Source organism: Micropterus salmoides, unplaced genomic scaffold, assembly GCF_014851395.1.
Source record: "Micropterus salmoides isolate LMB-PRFRI ecotype aquatic unplaced genomic scaffold, ASM1485139v1 Ms_hic_scaffold_11, whole genome shotgun sequence".
In the NCBI taxonomy this organism is placed as follows: Eukaryota; Metazoa; Chordata; class Actinopteri; order Centrarchiformes; family Centrarchidae; genus Micropterus; species Micropterus salmoides.
The window spans coordinates 1,606,866-1,630,469 of NW_024040152.1; the positions used below are offsets into that span (position 1 = coordinate 1,606,866).

Consider the following 23,604-nt stretch of genomic DNA (forward strand, 5'->3'; position numbering starts at 1 on the left):
TTATGGTTTAGACCCTAGAGCCCCTTTTCCACCGGATAGTACCAGCTCAACTCGCCTCGACTCTACTCGCCTTTTTTGGTTTCCAAAAGGTGACGTGAAATCACTGCAGACTGCTGACTGGTCAGGATAAAGCCACTAACCTGCCTGTCAGCTCGCTCTGGGCAGTTTCAGTGGATTTACCATAAAGGTTTGAATACATGTGCACTCCAAATTTAGGTGCGGCTAACTTAATCGCCTTCTCACAAACAGAGTGACAGAAACAATCAAAGCGGTTCTTTTCTAAGAAGTCAGCCACAGATGGCGTGGATGTGCTGGGAGACAAACGGCCATTTTTGTGTCTTTCTCAGACACTTTAAAATCCTTCCACAAAGCCAACATATCAACGTAATTGTTCGGTAAAATATAGCCGGTCTTTTGACTTATTAAGCCAAACACCGAAAGTGCTTTTTTATTTGCTATTTTTGCCCGATTAATTTTGGTGGCTGAACATTCGGTGTATCCCTAGAGAGCGCAAAATAATGCAAGGGAACGCAAAAGTAGTCCTCAAATATATTCGTTTCATAACCCTTCAGCGGCTCCGTATAAAACTGGTAGAACACACACAGAACTTTAAAGTTTTATTTATCAACAGGTCAGTGCTGTTAAACCGGTGCAGCCTCAGACCTGCAAAACTGCTCCGTCATTATGCTTGTTTTTCTTTTTTGTTCCTTTCTCTAGAGTTCTTTTACAAACTTATATAACTTTATCCAGTTTGTTTGTTAAATTGTTATTATGGGGCACCAAAGCGAGCCGAGTACAAGCGAGTAGAGGTGAGCTGAGCTTGTTCCAGCAATGGGAAACAGCCACATCATCTCCAAGCCCAAACTGAGATAACCTGATGACATCACTATGACATCGTTAGGGTTATTTTTTGACAAACGACTTGACAAATCATCTCCCGACACACATAAAAACATTTTTCAACTCTCAGTGGAGATAAATGATTAATAAAGCTGTCGTCAATTGCTGTTCTGACTGATCAATTAATGAATTACTTCACCAATTATTTCAGCACTAATCGAGTCAAGCTGACACCTTTGAGAGAATGCAAGATTATTTCATTAATCAAAAAGGAGGAGAATGAAGAGACACGATGAATTATGAGACAGAACATCACAACACAGCAGACGCCTGAACGATCAGGTGTGTAGCAGAGTGAATTAATAAATAAATCCACAATTCCTCCTACGTGAAAAACACACCTGATATTTGTTTTCCTCAAGCAGCTCACAGTGGCAGTACACTGCTCAACAACATGTTCCGTAAAAGTCATCCATTAGTCACCTTTAATTGCTGCTGCACCGCAATTAATGGTACAAACCTAGAGTGTGACTATAATAATATATATATCTTTGTGTCATTATTATGTTTCCATATCATAAAAAATATATATTGTTATGAATATGAATCTTTACTAAGCTTTACAGGATAGGACAGAGGCTGTGGGTTTGATGTTCAACATGTGCTCGGGGAATCAGCTCCTCCCCAGGTGATTTCAGCAGGTGAAAACATCAGCTCTGTCCCCAAACACTCCCTCCCCTCCTGCCTTCACTCACTTCAACTGTTCCCAAGCTGCTTTACCTTACCACTTTCCTCCCTCCTATACTTCTTTTTCTAAACACTCAGTAGGTCAGCTTCATCCAAAATCTGCATTTCATGTCTACTTTCTGACCTGGTTTAGGTCACACAACCGATAACTCCCTCTCGCATAGCACAAAATGTTGATATTATCTGCGATCTGTGTAAAGCCTAGTTCACACTACGTTTGCCGGTCGGAGAGCTTGGCAAAAGTCAGGCTGTGATCAATCAGCGGTCGCCAGTCGTTATGTGTGAACTACTCAACTGCGCATCAAAACGGCTCTCCGACATATCACTGACACTTTGCCGACGTCTGCCAGATATCTAGAAAGCCAAATATCTGGAGGAGTCGGCCGACTCGACATCCACATCCAGCCAATGAGAGCAGGCAGCTGGCAGAGCAGGCAGCTACTTTTTTACCACAAAAAACATTTTACTCCCCTCCAGCTCTCTGTAGCTCAGACAATCCCTGCTACCTGCGTGTGCTAATCCATCCTTTCACCCAGATTCTTTGTCTTTATAATTGCCATCTTTATAATAACAAACAACAGCTGTTTCATGTGCGTTTTCATGACAAAACGTGGTTTGGAGACCAGCGCCGGGTGACACGGCTTCTGTCAGCTCGTGTATTGTGTGACCCCCTGTCACCGATCAGTCACGTAGTGTGAACGCCACAACAGCTTCAAGACTCCCGTCACAAGACGGCAAGTTGTGTAGTGTGAACAGCACGGCGATAGGCCGACGCTGAAAGTCGTGTAGTCTGCACAAGCTTTACGTGTTAGTCAGGGATGTCACAATACCAGAAATGTAATAGTCTATACAGATAACAATAAAATTCCATGATTCTAGATACCAAATTCGATACCACAGTAAAAAAAATAAAACAAATCAATAAATCCCATCATGCTCTTCAACATACACTCAAAGAGCAATATATATTGCGATATAAGAACTAACAGCTGTGAGAGGATGTCCAGGACAGATGAGAGGTTGTTTGATGTCAATATATTCATAAATGAGCAAACATCCTTGTACTGTGCATATTATAATGTTTTAATTAATTACTTAACTTTTCTTTACAAACTCACAGATGTGAAATGTTTAAGATATCTATATCTCTATCTATACTGGCAGTTGTCTGAGATTTTTATACTGAAAAACTGAAGTTATTGATGATTGAAATGGATCATATTGCACTTTTCAGACGGTCCCTAACTCCTCCTACAGTAAAAGGAGCGTTGGACTGATGTTCAGTTCTTAGAGCTGCGAACTGCATCGTCATTTTTGGTGATTTTCAAGTGATCAAACTGTTAAACGTCTGCGTAAGTAGCTCTCCAACAGATCCCAAAACTGGAAGAAATCCAGGCTTTGACACGGAGCTACTGAAGGAAACAGCCGAGAAACTAACTACACCAAACTCTTTTCTATTGGTCGAGTCAAGGTGGAGCTGTCGCTGCAGCTGCACTTGCACCTTCCACAGGTTGGATCTCTTGTACCTTCAGTACCTAGCAACATGAATACAGACATCTTTTCAGAATTTTGGTATCGACTTGGTACCAAAGTATCGGTTCTCGTGACATCCCTAGTGGCAACACTTGTCCACATTAATGATAAATTACTTTATTAATAATTTTTCTTTTTTAGATCTTGTCATTTATATAAATACTATATCCTCTCCCACTGCAATATGTCTGCACAGCACAAACCCAGAGAAATGCAAATGTAAATATCTGCCATGTTGTCTTATTCACGTAGTATTATTCTCTATTCTTTTATTCTTTTTTATAACTTGCCTTTGTTTATTCTGTATTTATATTTTCTACATTTATTTATATATCAACTGTTTGTTTGTCTACATGTGGCACCTCATCACTAAAGCAAATTCCTCGTACATGTAAAAAAAATACTTGGCAATAAAGCGCTTTCTGATTCTGATTTACTTAAGAAATCTTTGAATTTATTAACTATATCTAGAAGTCATTAAGAGTTACCAATGTTTCCTAAATATAGGCTTTAACTTGGAGGGCTGCCCAGGTATATTTGGTGACCCATTTTAGCATTTTGCAGAGAAGCACAGAGAGAGATGTTATCTGGTTAGAAGAGGCAGACATGGTGGATGTTTTACAAGCACGAACAAGCCTCCTCCGCATGCAGCACACCTGCTGCTGTGAAAAATCCAAAAGACCAGTGTTCTCTGTCCTTTCGGTTACTTTATAAAACGTTGCCACAGTTACACTGTCATTCTGTGGGAAACATTATTTACCCTCAGTGTACCAATATCTGTAACAAAGTGGATGAAAATGTATCTGATATTTCAGTGTGGACTGACCGAGTGACACTAGTGGAGCCAAAAACAATGCAGTTTTCTTCCTCTATGCTCCTCATTTGGACCAGTAAATGTCTGATGTTCATAAAGACGTTGATAAAGGGACGCCTTATTTGATTTTAAATATGCAATGTTTGAACACCAAAATTCAAAATGTATTGGTGATTTTCGATGTTTATTGTGCCCTATGAATGTCTTCCTATGAATGTCTTCCGGGTTTTTTTGTTAAACATACGAGCCATTACAGCAGGGGTTGGCAAATAAGTCTGACATCAGGCCAAATCTTTAAGCCGTTAAATGGCGGGCCAGAACATTATTTCAGTCAAATTATTTCAAACCCTTACACACTCATGTGCACATTTAGCTCAGACGGTAGAGTTTGGGACTCTCTTTTTTTCTCCCTTGTTAAACAAACTGATTAGCCTATTCATAGTTTTCAGTCACGTGACACGCGCGGTGACCTGGAGGGCAAAACAACAGATCAACACTGCGTCTCCCCCGTAGAGACAAAAGTAGTCAAATTTTATTTGGATCACCTTTCAACTTAAGAAAAAGAAAGATATGAACACAAACTGCAAGTGTTGGTCATGTCTGATCCATATAACGTTGCAGCATCAGCTGCCGCATTTCTACCTTTAAAAACCGCCAGGTCCCTGCCGCTGCTTGACTGTGGTAATGTTTACTTTTACATTCTGGGGAATCCTCACCTCACACAGCCCAGGTTTATCTCCTCATCGATTAGTAAATGCAAAAGCACACCAACCATCCAAGCCAGAGTCTCCTTCGAATGTCCTTCAGAAAAGCTCTCATTAAACCCAACATGAAGCATTGCTGCAAAAAACATTCTCGCGTTTTTATTTTGGAGGCACAATCACTTCAGAGGAAGTGATTTTGTGCGTCATTGTTGCTGCCATGACTGAGATCTATTTCAGCATCAACCGCCATCAATTTATTTCTTTTTTACTTTTCTGCTATCAAAGCAATCTGGCCTGCGGGCCACCTATTGCTGACCACTTACAGGATTCTCACACCACACCCTCACACATACTTTTTATATTTTCTTCATGAAAAAAACAAAAACAACAATACAAATGTCTGATTCACGGGGGCCTGAACGGAAAGCTTACGTGGCTTGTTACATTCTGTATCCTGAATTTAGGGTAAGACAGAAGAAGATGCAATTGTGTCACCAAAATCAATACAGTCTGACATATTCTGGGGAAACAAGATATCCGCAATCTAGAAAGTCCTGTGTAAGTCGTTGATTGTGGCGTACATAGACAGAGGTCCAGTCGGGGGAGAAGGCAGGGTTCTAAGGGTAAATGTCATAGAATTTGATATTTCATGTGTAAATTTTGCCCCAATGGAAATTATGTGTCACAAAACTTACTCACTAACGCATTAACTTGTGGTGTGACACATGACATGATGATAAAAGTTTTTAGAACAGGAACTTAACATTTAAATAGTAAATTCTCACACTCCCTGGTACTGGGAAAAGTAAAAATATAAAATGTTTATAATGGCTTGTTCTTCCCCTTTTGGGTTCCAGGTGACAATATCTGTCCATCTGGTTTACAACCTTATAAAGACAATGTGATAATCCACATTCAGGGCCGGAGAGCTGCAGCCGAGGTCGAGATGAGAACAGCTTCCTGCCTGTGGTTGGTACAGTCACCTCACAAACGATAAAACACGGCTACATTTTCCGACTGCGCCACCCACGAAAAAAACCCCTCCCTTTGCTCTCTGATACTAAATTTAGAGCGCTGCCCCACCGTACATCCCCCTTCGTTTCATCTCATTCGCTCTCACCCACATACATCCTCTGCTAACCTTCACATTAGTCACTTAGCTGAGGCTTTGATCCACACACATTTACAACAACCGAGCAGGCTGATCTAAAACTGCTGTTGCAGGAGCTGAACTATGACTCTTTGGTTACAGGGCAGCTCCTCGATGGAGGTCTCTTTATCGAATCCAAGCGCACGTCTGAACATGCACATATGACTCACAACAGAAACAGAAAGTTTAACAAGGCCTGTCTACTGAGACCATTTTAAAAAGGATAATACAGCCTTTTTTATATTATATTTAAATTTATAATCAACAAATTCCATGAAAAGACCAAAACTGACATTGAATTAATCCCAACTCCTCTGTCATAGAATTTAATTTTTTTTATTAAAACACAAAAAGCCCTTCTGTGTCGTTGTGTTTTGATCTCAAAGGATAATTCCAGATTATAAATCTTTTTTTTATATAGTTTTTTCCCCACACTGTAGTCACCAAGTTAAAGCTGCTATATGTAGTTTTTCAATGAAATAAATCAGCTCTTTTATTGCCTTTTTGAGAACGGGTTGTAACTTACGGTGCAACAGATCACAAAACCTATGATTCAGATCATTTTTGGATCAACAAAACAAAAAAAGTTAGGGTTAAACTAATTTTAAATTTGGCTGTGATATAGACGCCTCTCTGTCTGTAGTCTCGCTCAACATCCCGCCCACGTCACTACCTGACTGGTTACACATTACATGTGTAATAGCCTATCAACAATTGCGTGACGGTGGCTGCTCCACCTACTAGAGCTGCACAATATATCGTTTCAGCATCGTCATTGCAATGTCCCCTTGCACAATAGTCACATCGCAGGACAGTGCAATATCAAGCGAGCCAAATTAACTGTTTAAAATATGTTTACTGCATTAAAGCTCAAGAAAGGATGGTTTGCACTCAAAAAAGTCTGTGATGTTTAATTTATCTAAAATAGAGGATTGAAGTCATCTGGTGATCTGTTTTTTTATATATATATATAATATATATATATATATATATATATATATATATATATATATATATATATATATATATATAGCAAAAAAGTTTCTCAGATATTAACTTGATGAGTACAATGTTTTTATCCCAGATAGAAATTATGGAAAACTCTGCAAACACTTGTTGTATTAAACTAGAACTACCCTTTTAGTCCATTTCCTACATTTTGGGAATATATAAACTTTAAAGAACTCCTCAGCTGAAGAAATAAGGAAGTTTTGTGCAACCTGCCACAAGCTTTTACACGTACAACAAGTCTTGTATCGATCAATTCCACAATAATTTAAGATAGAAACAGACACACTGTCATATGATGCTAAGTTATTATAAAAGGATTGATTTAAGACGCTTTTAGCTCCTGAATCAACTGAACAGACTGACCCATCTTAATGTGTGCCCAGGGCTTAAGTAATCAAACAACACCCACACGCTGCAGCAGCCTGTACGCACTTTGTGTGTGGTGGTGGAAGTTGCCATTGCCTCCCTGAGCGTTGGCGGCGTTAATGCCCAGCTGAGTGAGGGTGGAAGCCAGGTTCCCTGTGCTGCTGCCCCCGCTCAGAGAGGAGGATCCTGGGTAGCCGGGCTCATCCTGGTCAAGCGGCGTGGGCAGCGGGGAGGGGAAGTGGAGACTGGACAGGTCGGGCAGCGAGCCGCCAGTGTTGAGGGCCGACTGGACACCGTGAACCGGCGTGGACGGCTGCTCCGGGGACGTAAAGACACTGAAAGGGGAGGTGCAGAGATTTAGATCTTCCTGGACATTAAAACATGCTGGAAAACAATCAGCAGCATCAATGTCATAATGAGCAGTCCGACTGGGCATCAAGATGATGTTCCAACAGTTTAAAAAATTAAGTTCCGTTGAATTTGGCTTCAAATTCAATCATCGGTTCCACATTTAACACATGCGAGTTTTGGTTTCTGTAGTGGCCACCCTGCTCCCAGGCTCTGCAGCCATGCAACCATGGAGCATAGTAAGTGGCGCTCAAAAGTATGGCTTTATTTTACAATGAAAAAGCCCAGGTCAGCACAGTGCAACACCTGTGAGACGCTTTTTTCTTGCACGGGAGGATGCACTACAAATATGAGTAAACACCTTACGCCCGCATGGGGTACAAATCAACAAGGAGTCCACCTAGGACAACCCTGAGCTAACTAGTACCTCATTGCAATCAGGCAAGTTGTTTACCAAATTGCTGAAATTGTGGTGAACACAAAGTTAACTGCTGCTATTTTTAAACCGGAGACTTGGCATGAAACTCCATGCACCTTAGCCGAGAATTGGAATCGTAAATTGATAAGAATCGGAATCGAAAGGCAGAGGTGGATTTGGAATCTGAATTGTTAAAATCAAAATGAGCAGTCAAATATACTTGACAGCTCCATGAACTGCAAGTCAGATTTTCAAAAATATGTTGTTGTCTTCAGAATTAAAACATCTATCTTCCTCACTTTAACGTCTTTAGTGTTTAGCTTTCTGTGCCTCAAAGTATTCCCAGTACTCAGATTTTCTTTGGTTAAAGGCTGAAGAGAATATTTGATATGTGACACCGTTTGTTTTTCTTGTGACTTTCGAGTTAAAGATGGGGCAAACAAAAGCAGCAGAGGAACTGATTACTGCCTGCAGGGAGTCAGAAGTAAAAGTATCCCATCCTAGACATGACTCTTATTCAACGGACATATCAAATTTCAGGCCACACCAAAGAAATGTCAAAAGTGGTTATGACATAATGTGTGATGTAATGTGTGTGTGTGTAGTGGTGTCAAACTTACTTGATGCCAGGGACTTCACAGGACTTGGGTCGGGATGACAACAGAGGCAACTGGAGTGAGAAATATAAAATTAAAAAACAAATTTAATTCTTCCTCAACGTGAAGAACACAGCTGTCAAGTCTTTTTGTCATTTACATTTTGTATAACTGCAATATGCAGGTTTCCAAAATAATAGTAGTTAATGTTACTCAACATTAAAACGATATTGACTGCAAACATTTTGTGAACCAATGTTTTTTTGTGGGGGGAAAAAGTATTCCATTTGGTTTTTGTCTTTTAGTTTGAGGTTTGAACCGTTTTAACACACCTGTCCAAAACTTCCTTTTAGTTTTAGGGTTATATATCAAGAACTGTGGATTGGTTAGGAACAGAGAAGCAGAATCCAAACTTTCTGCATATTTCAGCTCCTGATTGAACTGCGGTGAGTATATTACACCGACCTAACGTCACCTCATTTGTTATGTGAACAAAGCATGAAGAAGAGAGTCCTTCTGTTTCCAGTTCTGGACCATGGCGGACCGCAGCAAACGCTCCAAAGTTTGGCTTAGCTTCACTAAAACAGAGATGCAACAAAATGCAACAGCTGCAGTAAGGAGGTTTGGTGCGAGGCAGGAAGCAGCTCCAACATGACGAAGCTTTTACTTCAACACGGCGTGAATCTGAAGGAACGCTTCACCGTGTTCAACGTGCCGCGCTCTCCCAGCTACAGTGACGCCCCAGATCCAGCTAACGCTAACAGTAGCAACGTCTCAGGTACAAAACACCTTTTATACTGAAGGGAAAGCAGTGAGGGCTACAAAAGATTCAATAGATATTTCTCTTAGAGACGAGTCCCCAGAGACGCCCCTCTAGGACAGAGACTCCTTTCACTTTAGCCATGAAGGGGGGAGATGAGCGAGGAGGAAGAGGATGAAGGTCACCGAGTGCTGACAAGATCTGTGGTGAAGGGGCTGGAAATCGAATCAAGAGTACATAAGAACCGTATTCCATAAGTAGAATCGGAATTGATAAAAATTTTTACGATTTTCGTGTACCCTATTAAGCGTAGCTATTTTAAGGACTAAAACTAAAAAGCAATCTTGAGGTTTAAACACCATATCCATTAAAGACATTTAAAACACTAAGGAACAACAAAACAGGAAAACACAAAAGAGAAAATCCTTGTTTTGCTTCTTTACCTTCTTGGTGTCCCAGGGTTTGAGAAGTTTCCCCTCATCCAACACATTCTCTTCAATGGGGGGGAACAGGGTATGGAAACACTGAGGGACAAAACATTTCATCATCACATACACATGAGTTTAAATATGGGTCAAAAAGATATAGAGCTTGTGAAATGATACGATAGGTCAGCTTACACGCACATGTAAATTGGCAGAGTCACGTGTTTCACATATTATGGTTGCCCGTAAAATCCTATAGGGCTCTCACAAGCTCAAGCTTGGGTTACAAGTAGGGTTTTGGTTTTTGCTCTGTAACTGCATGTATAACTTCAGAGTCACACACCTAATGTAGGGCAATGAGGTCACAGTGTGGAGAGTTTCACAGTTTTCTGCTGTGAATCATTGAATCATTTGTCTATAAATTGATAAGTTGGTCTACGGAAAAATTAATCAGCAACTATTTTGTTAAGTGACTCATTGTAAAAGTATTTTTTCCAAGCAGAAGTGCAAAATATTTGATGGTTCAAGCTTCTCAAAAGTCAGGGGTTTTCTGCTTTCCCTCGTCTTAAATTATAGTGAACTGGATATTTCTGGGGTTTTGACTACGAGTTAGAATAAAAAAAGACATCTGAAAGATGTGTGGCGTAGCAGATGGGCAATTTTCTGATGTTTTATAGACCACTTTAATTTTATTTATTTACATTCTCAAGCAGACACAGGTTTAAAAATGGGGGTGTACAACTACAGGCTTTTAATATTTTTTCTGAACAAAAATTTAAGTAGCTCAAAATGTAAAATTTGAGCCCATACATGTGCTACTAATTACCACAATGACAGTCATGTGTATTTTCTATAAATAAAAGGTGATGCTGCTCCTGTTTCAGAAATGTGACCATCAGTTCAGATCTTTGAAAATCAGACAATGAGCTGAAACCTGACAGCAGTGTGTGTGTGAATGTGTTTGTATATAACTCACTTCTTCTGCTCTCTCCATCACTCTGACCTGCAAGATCACATAGACACACAAAAGTTTTTTTTTTTAACCCAGGTGGAAATATTGGGCTCAGTTTACATTCAGAACATCCTCATTCTGCTGGCAGCCAGAGAAAAACCTGTTTAGACTGAGATCTTTCCTGAGGAAATGTGTGAGCTGCTCAGTCGGGCCAGAAGAGTCAGTTTAACAAAGAGCAGGTCACCATCAGTGCTTCACAGCCAAAATAAAGAAAAAGAAAACCTGGGTGACAGACATCTCACCATTTTCACTTCTGTCATTGTGGTTTTAAGAGGCAACATATGAATCAGCTCGAGGCAGACAACACAAGATGACTTTCTTCCAGTCAAGCTTCAATCTAAACCTTTAGTCCCTAACTGGATGAATGAACAAGGCAGCTGTTGGGCTGTTATAGGTCTTTGCTTTCTGTGAAATGTTCTCCTAAACTGTTCACCAAAATCAGTTCTTGTAGTGTGAAACAGCCTGTGCAATATGCACAAGTAAAATTTTCAGTCCCTTTTCCTTAAAATAATATACTTATATTGTTATTAAAGGAGACCTATTATGCTTTTCCATATTTTATTACTTATCTACAATGTGTGATGTTCATGTTGAACATGGCAAAACCTCAGATTTCCTCTTGTTCTGGCACTGTTTTGAACTGCTTTTCTACCAACTGCTCCATTTTTAATTTAAAATTAAGAATAAAATAAGACTAAATAAATGAATAAGACATGTGAGTTAAAACCAATGAAATATGCAAGAATAAATTTAAATAAATTGTTGGTTAAGACCGGTAAAGTAATGTTTTTAGTTTGGTTTTAAAAGACGTTCCACCAGTTTTCGTGGAGACCCGGGAAATAACCAGACGGCTTGCTCCAGGAGACCTGAGAAGTCCAGCTACAGAGATTTTATATATAGAACATTTACTTTTAAAAGGTTATTAACATGTGAGTTTGGAGGAACAGTGAGTCACTGAACGCCTAAAAACAACCACTGATTTGTTCCAAAACTGAGCTTGAAAGATTAAAACTGGCTGAGGCGTCGCACAGGGATCACTACTTATACACATTTTATTTATTCTATGTTTGACATATTTTCTTTTGCACAAATGCTGTCACTTCAAAAATTTAAAAACCAAGTAGTCAGAGCTATGTCACTGGACGTGTAAAAATGTTATATATACTTTAATACAACAGAGAGCAAAATGTTGCTTGTTGATCGAGCCAGACTTGGATGAGTTTCAATGGATGTTGCCATTAATCTGGCTGCACAATTTTCCAGAGCCACACAGTCCAGAATTTGGACTGAGAATTTGGTGTAATAAAACCATTTTTTTCTGGTCTGTTTATGACAACAGAAGTCTTTACTCAGTCCAAAACAAAGCACCTAAAGATTACATTACAGCTGCCCTGACGTCTTTACATTGGTTACCAATACTTTCATATCCAAATGCTAAATTAAGTTTTTGCCCCCCATCCAAATGGCTACGGAATGTTCAGAACTTGCCATGCACTCAATACATTACCGTTGGTGAGTGAAGCAAGTCTACCAGTCGCTTGAATATTTTACCAGTATATGGCTATTGACTGGTGCTAATTTTGTGTCCTGGGTCTTACATTATATCCTTTGCACTCTCTTCATGCTGGTTATTTTGCTGTTCCCAGAATTAACTTATCTAACAAACTTGTGTTTTGGGGTGTAGAAACTTCTTTGGAATAAACTCTGCAGGTTTGGTCAGCAGGCTCTGTCAGGATTTTTTTTAGGGTGTCTTTTTTGGTTCAGTTGAATCGCACAAGAGTTTGTTTCCCCTACTCGGTGCGGATCTTTTGGGCAGATGTGAATACAGCAATCGTACTCGGGTGTGGACCAAACCACCATACCAATACCTAGATGAAGAGGTGGTCTCATTACAGTTCCAAACGAACTCTGGTACGGTTCATTTTAAGGTGTGAACGTGGCCCGACTTCAATCTGACCCAATTGCAGAAAGCACTGCGCCTTTTTTGGAGTTAACAGGCTTTCGTAGTCAATGCAAATCTTTAATTACACTGATAACTACCTCATGTGGGAGACAAATCTGGAGACAAGTGCGCTGTGTTCAGAGGCAGAGTGAGATTTTGATTATGTAATTAGGGCTGATGAAATGGCTAAACAGGACTCATTAATGACAGCATTACACCGAGGAGTATGCAGTAATGTTAGCAGTAGGACTGGACCATTTCACCTAAAATCAAAATCACGATTAATTGAACATTTCACCTCGATTAAGATTATTGAACGATTATTTTGTTTTTGATGGTTGTTTTTTGTTGTTGTTTTTTTGCCTTCATATTTCACTGACAAGGTTTATACTGTAACTATTAACGCTGGGTTTATTTATTCACAGATTTCACAAATCCATTACACTATCTAAATGTTAATTAATAAGGTAATGTTGACTTGCAGATCACAGAGACATGGTTCCCCTTTATTCGGCGCTTCGTGATTATGACCACTGCTACTGAACTTTCACTCAGTTATTTAATATCAATGTGGAACAAATGATTTTCACCCACACACTGTGTTTCAAGGGGAAAGTAGCATGAACACACACAATATTAACCGGATTGAATAACCAAAATAACCGAAATGGGGAAGTTACGTCGGTTAGAGGCTCTGAACTCCAGCACAAATTAGCAGTAAAAATTTCTGATGCAATAATCTGTTCATCTGGTTGTATGAACATAGCCTCTCTCTATTAATTCAGACTTTATACCAGTGATACTGTCAGCATGCCTAGGTAGGCACACATAAGAGCATGCTCTCTCCGCCAGAGCTTATATGTGATATAGTTCGGTTTGTGAATGAAAAGCTTCCTGCTTTTTCCCGCTCCAGAATATAAATAAAGCAAGTGAACCTGGTCTGAATGCACCCTTCACCTCTTAAGTATGCATGGATGGTGTTGCACTACAAATAACCTGAAGATGAAGTTGTTCAAGATTGCCAGAGTCTTTTTAGTTATTAAAAATTACACAACATAAGGTACATTTCCTGTACGGTTTCTCTTGGTTGTGTATTTTAGAGTGAGTGTTTTTGATCGGGAGTTTGGCCTCACCAGTGCGTCTGTTGCTCTGGGGGGTTAGGGTGGGTCCTCCCGTGGTGAAGGGGTCTCCTGTGGGAGGATTCATTACACTGGTGTGGAGGGCCGAGTCAGAGTTGGTCCTGAGGGGCGAGAGACACACGGTGTTAAGGGATGTAGGCAAAGACAGAGAGAAGGAAAAAGAGAACATAAGAGAATAAAATCACAGTGTGATTTCAGGGTGAAACACACCCTTCACAACTGAAAATACCAACCAAAGCTGTGTTAAAAATGTTAAATGTGTTGAACCAACTGTAACTGTAAAAAGACATATCTTATTTCCTCTCACACACGAGAGCAGGACATTTAATCTTCTTGAGATTGTTTTCAGAACATCAAGATGATATTGAAAATATTTAACCTCTTAATTGGAGGCCAATGCACACTGAAAACTATTTAAAGCATTACAGACACAATCGACAGAGGACCCAGCAACTGAGAACACAGCTGTTTCTGCTTGGCTCCTGCCACAGAAAATGACCTCTTTGGTCTCTTTAAGTGAGACTTTCTGTGTGTCCTGGTCTTTACAGATGTATTTATGTAACAGGAGCTCAGGTAATGCAGATAAAAGAGTAGTAGAATAAACAGAGGCTAATGGAGGGAGATTGAGAATGATGAAAGAACAAAAAGGAGAACCATAGGAGGATAAGACAGACAAGTAAGGAAGAATTCACAAAGTGATAATTGTGAAGAAGAAATAAAAATGTATGAATGTAAAATTTAAAACATTCTCATTTTCACCCACATATTATTTATTCTGTACAAGACATGCTTCCACTCTCAAGGTGGTAGCTGGAGGATGTCCAGCAGAAGGAAGTAAAAAAAAGAAGGAAGTACAGGAAGAAGAGGATGAGGAGGATTCACCTGTTGAGTGCAGTGGTGGGGAGACGAAACAACTGGCTTTTATCCCCAGGGAAGTTTCCGGACCAATTCCTTTTTTATGATCGACAAGAACAAAAAGTTATTTTTCTCCACCGAGCAAGAGCATCGGGAAAAAAAAAAGTGCGGACTAAGAAAAAATGGAGAGAAGAAGAAGAGCATTGGCTCAGAAAACAAACGCAAGCGAAAGGAAGGAGAAAGATGGAGGCAGTGATCGAAGGACAGAGGGAGGCTGGCTTTTCACCTGATGCGGCACAAAGTCTTTTTTTATTTTGAGTTTCTTTGTGTGTCTGTGTATCAGCGATTGTTCGAAAATATAAAAACAACACCAATATTTTAGTTTGGTGTAAAATATCTGTCCCATTTAATTCCACAAACCACATTTTGATGTTTTGAAAAGTCCAAAACTTCAAAGATATTTAATTTACAAAGATTCAAAACAGAGAAAAGCTGTAAATCCCCACATTTGGAGAAGTCATGGTGGACTGTTGAGTCTGCCAGCAGCAGAGACAGAAGAAAGCTACCTTGCTCCACAACACATTGAACATAATGAAGTTGGTTTTCCTTTAATTGGGGGAACACTACTCTCACTGTGCTGTGTGGAGCAAGAGCAGCTAAAAACAAACTTCTCCTTTTCATCCTTTTAAAGCAAAGCCAAAGTTTTATTGCCCTGCAGCACAGATCGCATTTGGGTAGTTAACATGCTATAAAAACGGTCTCAGAAGCCTAGATAAGCCTTAATTAGTTGTACTGTAAATCTTAAGAGTGAAGGCCTTTGTTTAGATCCACTGCAAACAGTACCAGACCTTTATTTTTATAATTACCTCTGTTTTATAATTATATCTTATCATATTTTAGTAAGAGATGTTGCTGTGTTATTTGCTGTTAATCAAATGTCTTCCTCTGTGTTAACCGGTTGCCTTGGATAATGTTGGGAAGTCATAAAAACAAGTGGATTAACACACTGTTGGGTTTGATCTTTTCACAGCAATTGTTTATAGTTACAAAAAATATGGCAGGAACACCAGAAGTCTTTTATATTTATATAACTTGCCAACTTCATATTTATATAGGTTTATGTTTATTGTTATGCACCAAGTCACCAAAGCAAATTCCTTGCATGTTGTAAACCTACTTGGCAATGAAAGTTGATTCTCTTTCTTAAGAAGAGCACTGACTAACTGCATCCCGCTCAGAACTGGATACTCGAGCGGTTACCACATCTCTGCTGAATAAACACACTCCTTTTAACTTGTCTACAGTATCTTTCATTCACAACTGAGACCTTGTAAAACTAACATGAGTCATGTGACACCATGGAGGGAAAATGGCTAATTGGGCCCAATTTGGACATTTTCGCTTAGGGGTGTCCTCACTTCTGTTGCCAGCGGTTTAGACATTAATGGCTGTGTGATGTGTTATTTTGAGGGGACAGTTAATTTACACTGTTATACAAGCCTTTTCTTCAGTGTTGTCACATGAAGAGATATAATCAAATATTTACTAAAATGTGAGGGGTGTACTCACTTTTGTGAGATACTGTATAAACTCTGCTTCTTTCTTGAAATGAGGCCGTTGCAGCCTCGGCAAACCCAGAATCAAAAATGTGACAACTCCTCTCAGGCAACTGAAGACAAAGTGCAGATAGGATCGGTCTCTCTCGAAATTGGCAACAACTATGACTGTTTCAGCAGATAACTTGTTTCGAAAGACTCCAATTGGTGGTTGGTGACTTGACAAAATTACAGCTGGAGGAGTAAAACCTAAACAGTCTTTCCCTTTGTCAGACTTTAGGAAACGGTTGGAGGTTATCTGCCAGCCTCGTGTGAGAGTATTACTGAGTGTTGTTATGTGCAGTGGGACCTTCTGGGGCAGTGGACCGAGGCCAGTCTCTCTCTGAAGGGTAATTGTTGTCTTGTTAGAAGAAAACCAGAAAGAACTCAGGCAGGCAAGCAGGCAGGCAGGCAGGCAGGAGGAAATTAAATGACTGGAACGTAGAGACAGAAAACTGAAGAAAAAAATACAGATTCCCAGAAGGAGAAAGAGCAACCAAAAAAAGAAGAGAGAGGGGAAAAAAAGAACTGAGAGCTCTTCAAAACCAACTCAAGTTTGGATAGACGCCAGCTATAATCAACATTGTTTCCAGTTAGTTGTCTAGAGGTTAGTGTTACTGCTGCAGAGTCAAATTAACCGAAGCAGCAGCCTCAGTAGGATCCATAAAAACCTTTATAAAGCCTCAGTGTCACCTCATGTGATTCTGATTTTCTTGTGCTAATTCATTCAGAGCGAGAGGAAGCAGCCCTTAGGGTGGGAGGAGGGGGGGCTTAATGGCTTGCTCAAGGACACTTCAGCAGGAGGGAGGGGATGAACTTCAGCTGAATTCATTTGCCCAGTAACTGCAAATTCCTTGCTTTAGTTATTTATTTTTGCCTTCTTTATATTCAATGTTTAAAAGGGGACCTGGTTAAATAAAAACACAGGACTTTGGCAAGTTCCATCAAGACACAATTTAAGGTTTTATAGTACCTGTACATTTATTTATAATTATTAAAAAGTGTAAGCTGATGTGTGTTAAAATACCATTAGCTGTTTCTGAGCTTTCACCTCCATCTTATCGCCTTTATCAGCAAAAGGAACTAGCTAACAAGTGATCTAAGTCTATGGGTGTTTGATTTAATAAGGTATTAGCGTTGGATGTAAAATGAGTGGAGTCAGTGTAAAAAAGCTGGTAAGAGGACCCAGAGTTTTAGTAAAGATAATTTGGTGACTAAAAACAACGTAATAAATGTAGAGAGGAGTCAATAAGCTAAACACATGTACCTTAAGGTGCCAAATATCTATAATTCAAGAGGTGAATAGCCTCAGGGAATGTGCTTCCTCTTACCCACTCAGATTTACAAGTCATCTATTCCTTATCATAACAAAAACACATTTTTTACACTTCTTCTGTCTTTGTCTCATCATGTGATGTACCGTGAATCCATGTGGTTTTGCTTTTTATTTTTAAACCAACTGAGGTGTCACGAAGGCTTCAGAAAAGTGTCTGAGCAGTGGCAGCAAAGGAGACTCAAACAAACAAATAACAAACGGGCATCCCTGCGGACAGCCACGTTTCTGTGGAGACAAACAGACAGGAGGGAGGTTAAGGGGGAGGTTAACAGACTGTACCTTCTCCAGCTGGGGTCAGGAGGTGGGGACAGGTAGGCGGAGTTATACGGCGAGCTGTCCATCTGAGGAAACGACTGGTTAAAGAAACAGCAATATAAAGTAATACTTGGAAAGGACACCCAGGCACATTAACGGCCGCCCCGGTACGCCCAGGCACGTTACTGCCACCCAAAAAGGTATAGTTAAAAGGCCAGAGAATCCAGTATAAAATCACAGTTCTCAGATAAATAAGACGACACAAATAAGACTGAACAGTCTACTTCTTTGCTTGGCCATCAGATGACAGACTTGTAAAGGAGAGGATTTAAACAGTTCTCAGCACTGACTGCACAGCTTCACACTCGGTGTGTTTCCAGCTCCACTCTTTCACACCTTCTGACGAACAGACCGGGTGTTTAACTCAGATGTCCAGGGTGATTTGAGCTACTCAACTTTCATGCTTTCTCTTCCTTTATCTGTTGGCTCTCATGTTTTTATATGTTTGTATTAAGACTACTGATGCCATTAAATTACACTGGCAGTCAGTCTTTTTAACACCTTTTCCACTGCAAGAAATAAACAATCTGTAACTGGGCCTCATGTAACCTGAATTTAAAGATCTTGTGAGAATTTGTTTGGTGTCTCTAACCAGTAACAGTTTAGCCACTTAACTTTGAACAACTGCAGGTTTACAGGTCTAAGACACCATCTTCTGTTTCAAAAAAACAACTTAGACAAAGAAATCCCATTCACATGAACTGAAATTAAACCTTAAATTAAACACAGACACTGCCCTTTTAGGTGGATAATTTCAGGATTTTTAAACCTGGGCTCTGTTTTCACGTATGTTGGTGTTAAAATTACTAGTAGGTACAGCAAGTTTTGAATCCAGCAGTAGGTGGCTTAAGTCAGCAGCTGAACCAACTGCAATGTATTCCTTTAGAGCAATTGACACTTCGCAAAGCCAATCACAGTACAGTATAGGACTTGCTCTAGTCACAGTCTCTACCCAGAGAGGTTGAAAGTAGGGTTGGACAATATGGCCAAAAGAAGCACAATGTCGTACAAAATTAATTCCAGTTGGACAAAACAGCCGTTTCATGTCCTACTTCATTTGTTAATGCTGCCATCTCATCAATAATCAGAACCATTCATGCGGGAGTTCAACATTTGAAAGTTTATTGAAGCACGTCAAACCATTTTTATGTCCCACCCCATTGGTCAGCTGATGAAAAGTGAAATTGAGGAGCACATCGATTTTATGAAAAGTTGAACACGTTTCAACAAAAGGCAGCTGATATAGCTGAATATCCAGCTAGCCGAATCCACAACCTCCTTATATAGCAGGGTGGGGGGATTATTGTAGGTTGTAGTTACGGTAGTTACTCGCATACTGTGCTCGTACATCATTTGGTATAACAGTCTGAGCATGTCGCTGTCAAAAAGAAGCCCTTTTTTGTGGACGCCATTAAGACGGCCGCAATCGCCCAGAAGGAATATGTTGCAGCCACTGCAGCAGGTTCAGCTGCCGGCTGAAGCATCTACTTCATGGATTCCAAAATTATCCTTTCAAGGCATAAATTCACTTCCACTTAGTGACTACCCAGGCTACTGCTGCCTACTTACAATCCATTAAATACAGAAAGTAAGTTGAATGCAGATCGGCCTGCAGAGAGTCACTGGAACAAAGAGAATGTTGTGTTGCTGCTGTGACCTAAAAACAGATAATAACTGTCCAATTGACAAGACAACAAAAAGCAAACCTCACAGGAGAAACAATAATATTTCTGTGTGATGTTTCACAGCAGTGCATTGTTTGATGATTTAGATGGCCCTGACAGGGGAATTAACAGGCCGGCAAAATGTACACGCAGGCTGCTGAACTGTTAAAACTGTTGATGGTTGAAGAAGGTAGAAATATTTTTATGTTTAATAAAGGATCAGTTTAATGCTATTCTATATTTTTCTTTTAATATACTAATCCCATCACCAGCAGTTAAAGTACTAAGTAAAAACATCATGAAACTACATATCTGTGAGGAGTTCTTAAAGACTTTCGTCTTTAAGAGGAACCATTGTGTTCGGACACTGAGTCAGACACTGCTGAGAGACGGCCTGACATGTTGGTTTGGGTCTTTTGGGCTCATTTAACAGCCTGTATATTTAGAGCTGGCAGTAAAATGAAGGATACTTGTCGGTTGCGGTAAGGTCGGACCGGGGAGATGAAACGGCGGTCCCTCTGGACTCGCTCCACCAGACCGTGATGCCGAGTGGACCTGTTGGACTCCAGAGTAGAGGGGAAGGAACCCTGAGAGAGAGAGCATGAGAGAGAGAGAGCGAGAGAGAATTAATTATGTGTATTGATTCATTGTTTCTACAGTCCAAAAGCAATGCAGAGAACAGCGCCCTTACCAGAGCTCCCACTCTTTCAAGAGATCAATTTCCAGGCCTGTTGGTTTCAGTCGGATGTAAATCCATTTCATGTCAAACATTGTGGTTTGAATTTTAAAAATAAAGATGTGGTTTGTGTTTCAGATATGTTAAGAGATTGGTTAGCTTGTATTTTTATTCTAGGGTATTCAGACAAGTTATACAACAGAACTGCTGCTCACATAGAGCAAGCTGAGGTGTGTTACAGCCCAAATACATTTTGTTTGACGAGACATGTAAGGTATGTTTGTCATTCTCAAGCCTTTTCATTGACTATAAAGCTATATAAAAGGTTTCTGTCTTTACTGTTTGTCAGCAATATTTCTGCAAATGTGACCCATCATCGCCTTTTACTGCAAAACTCTGTCACAAGTTCAACAAACACTTCTTTGAACTCGCGACACAGCAGACATGTGTGATACCAACGTCTCACATTTGCCTACATCCATAACAGCAAAGGAAGTGGAAGGTGAAGACCAGGATCCTGTTTAATGATTGAACCATAATCTATAATAACAGATAATAATACCCAAGAACGTCACAATTTTGCAGCAAAATCAGGTATTTTATGCTACAACCTTCACAAAAAAAAGGCCAGCAAAATCACAGAATTTGATAAAATTTGGTTAAAATGTGGTGAAAAGACAGTCCATAGATCAGCATCTGGAATTTCCCATCTTTTCTTTTTCATCAGAACTATTATGTTGTGTTTAATGTGCTGGTGAAAAAAAGACAACCAGAGCATTGCTTCACAAACTAATGTCTTGGACAATCAAAACATGGAAGAAACAAGATCCACATTACGGAGGCTTCGACCTCCTAAAATTCCTCCAAACTCCCACGGTGGAGCTCAGTGGAGCTGAGAAGCCTAAAAACATCCCACTACCTGCAGCCAAGTTACTTTGATCACTGTCTGACCTCAGAGAGAGAGGAGGAAGAGGAGGGAGGCTGAGTCTCAGCTGTGATATCAGCGAAGGAGAAGATCCATTACAGAATGAGTTTGGCTCTGCAGAGCTGATGAGAAAGACTGGTGACTCAGAAGTGAAGAGCTGAAGGCTGCAGGATTTTGGTGACACAGCAGACTGTGTCCTCAAAACACCACAAGTTCCAACTCACCACAACTGCTTCTGTCCTCTAATTGTATTTGACTTTATTTGTAGATGCTCTTATTTTAGTAGCGAAGCTAGTATTTGCAGTACTAGCTGTAGTAGAAACAGAGGATGTTGCAGGCATGCTAGTAGTGGGTAATGACGGTAAACAGAAATATTTTTTGTAGCAGCAGACCACTAACCCCCAACATCCACGGACTCCGGCTACGGCACATAACGGCTGTGCCGCGGTTGCCGGAGCTAATCGCGCCCATTATAGTCAATGCTCCTAAGTCCACCAGATGCGGTCGCAGTGCGTCCCAGAAGCAGCTCTCTGCTACACTCTGCAGAGAATAGGTAGCAGGTCTATTTTTGCCACAAGCCACGTGAAGCAGCACAGAGCAGATCGAACCAGGCAGGAAGGATATGCAGCCTGAAGTTGACGGAACGAAACGGGGTCACATAGAGCCGTGAAGAAGGTAGTAGAAGCAAAAGAAGGACAAAGTAATAACAAGTCAATAACGTGGGGCTGGCTGCACACTCCGCTGCTTAAACGTTTTCCAGTGGACTTTGACGCCGGTGCTGAGGACGCATCAAAACCGTGGTGCTGCCATAACATGCCTTTGGCGGAGTCAGTGGATTCCCGGAATAAAGGTTGTAGCAGCAGAAATCATTTTAGGAGTCTAAGAAAAAGCTGTGAAAGCAGTAGTCGTAAATGTCCCAGAAGACCATCAAAATGTCCCAGAGCAGAAGTAGCAGAAGTAGTAGTATAAATACTACGAGTAGTAGTTAAAGATATAGAACAAGTAATACAAAAACAACAGTAGTTGTAGTGGTGGGACCAGTAACAGAAGAGTTAAAAGCAATGTGAGCTTCAGAAAAAAAATAAGATAAATAAAATAGAAGATGCAGAAATGACGTCAGTGGTTAGTCACCTGGAAGTCTTGAGGGTTTCTGCCGATCTGGTTGACGTTGGGTAGCGAGCCGCTGTAGTACGGACCCTGACTCCTGGCAAGACGGAGCTTCTGGGCCTGGAGCTGACAGGAGGAAGACACGCACGAGACAGGGAGAAAGAAATGCAGTCAGAAGAATTAAATTAAGAACACAATCATTTCCAGTTCTGATTTTATCCACTTTCATATGTGGTTCAAATCAGAAACGCGACCTCAATCTGGACGGTTAGATCTGGGTTCATGCGACTCTAGAGCAACAGGTCCTCACTATCATCTGCTCACAAATGCCGTTTCTTCTACCGAGTCGTGAGCCATCTTCTGAGTCACGTGCATGCAATATAATGAAAAGGACAGAAAGCTCTGAACATTTGTAATAAATCAAAAAATGTGGCCCCAGGAGGAAAAAGAGAGATAATGAAATACGGGGTTATAATGAAATACGGGGTTAGCAAGTATTGGAGCAACTGACAAGTCGCAGTGATAGCGACTTTGTGGGTAACTCAATCACAAGGTTGCCACTCCCTAAGGCAGCGGTTCCTCCAAACCCCCACTCTCTCTAGGGTTACTCACAGTACAGAATCAGATTTAAAGTAGGGCTGGACAAAAACCAATCATGATAATTATCGCAATATATTTCCTAATAACAATATGACAAACAACAAATAACAAATGTTCAATATATCAATAAATGTTTGATTTAATTCATTTGAATCATTAACGAATTAGCACTTAATTTTTCTGAAAGGGACTGAAAAAAAGATTTACTTAATTTCACTTGTGCTTATTTGATGATAAAAGATTTTATCATAATAGTTTTGAATGTTCTGCCTCAGATTTGTGAAGTGATCCACTGTTTGGCGTCAAGTGTTTGTTCTGAACATAAAGAAAAGTTAAAACACAATTAACCATCAGGAGCAAAAATCCTCCTTTTAATTTAAAAAAAATCATGATTGTTGACATTTATCGTGATAATTATCGATATCGGATGATATGAAATGTTTTATCGTGATAACATTTTTGGCCATACTGCCCAGCCCTACCACAAAGTAGTCCTGGCCTGAAGCCTCCCCTGCTTTCTGGTCTATGTTCCTCTAAGTGGGACCATAATTTACTAAATGAACATCACGCTGTGTTGAAGAAGACTTGAAACTAACGACTGCGACCATAAACTCATCAGGAAAGTGTTTACTGAGGGAATAAATCAGCTGAGAAGTAGAAACATTTTCTCATAGACTTCTATGCAATCACACTTCTTTCTGCAGCAAGTGGAGTCGCCCCCTGCTG

At 40.2% G+C, this 23,604-nt stretch overlaps 1 protein-coding gene across 1 annotated transcript in view; it reads right to left on the reverse strand.

Moving 5' to 3' along the window:
• LOC119896920 (CREB-regulated transcription coactivator 2) overlaps nt 1-23,604 on the reverse strand; it is a 52,292-nt gene that overhangs the window by 16,562 nt on the left and 12,126 nt on the right. The window contains 10 exon segments of the mRNA XM_038710352.1: nt 7,232-7,500; nt 8,552-8,601; nt 9,731-9,793; nt 9,795-9,811; nt 10,689-10,715; nt 13,800-13,906; nt 14,688-14,756; nt 17,871-17,932; nt 20,041-20,157; nt 22,303-22,404. Coding sequence (XP_038566280.1) covers nt 7,232-7,500; nt 8,552-8,601; nt 9,731-9,793; nt 9,795-9,811; nt 10,689-10,715; nt 13,800-13,906; nt 14,688-14,756; nt 17,871-17,932; nt 20,041-20,157; nt 22,303-22,404 — 883 coding nt within the window.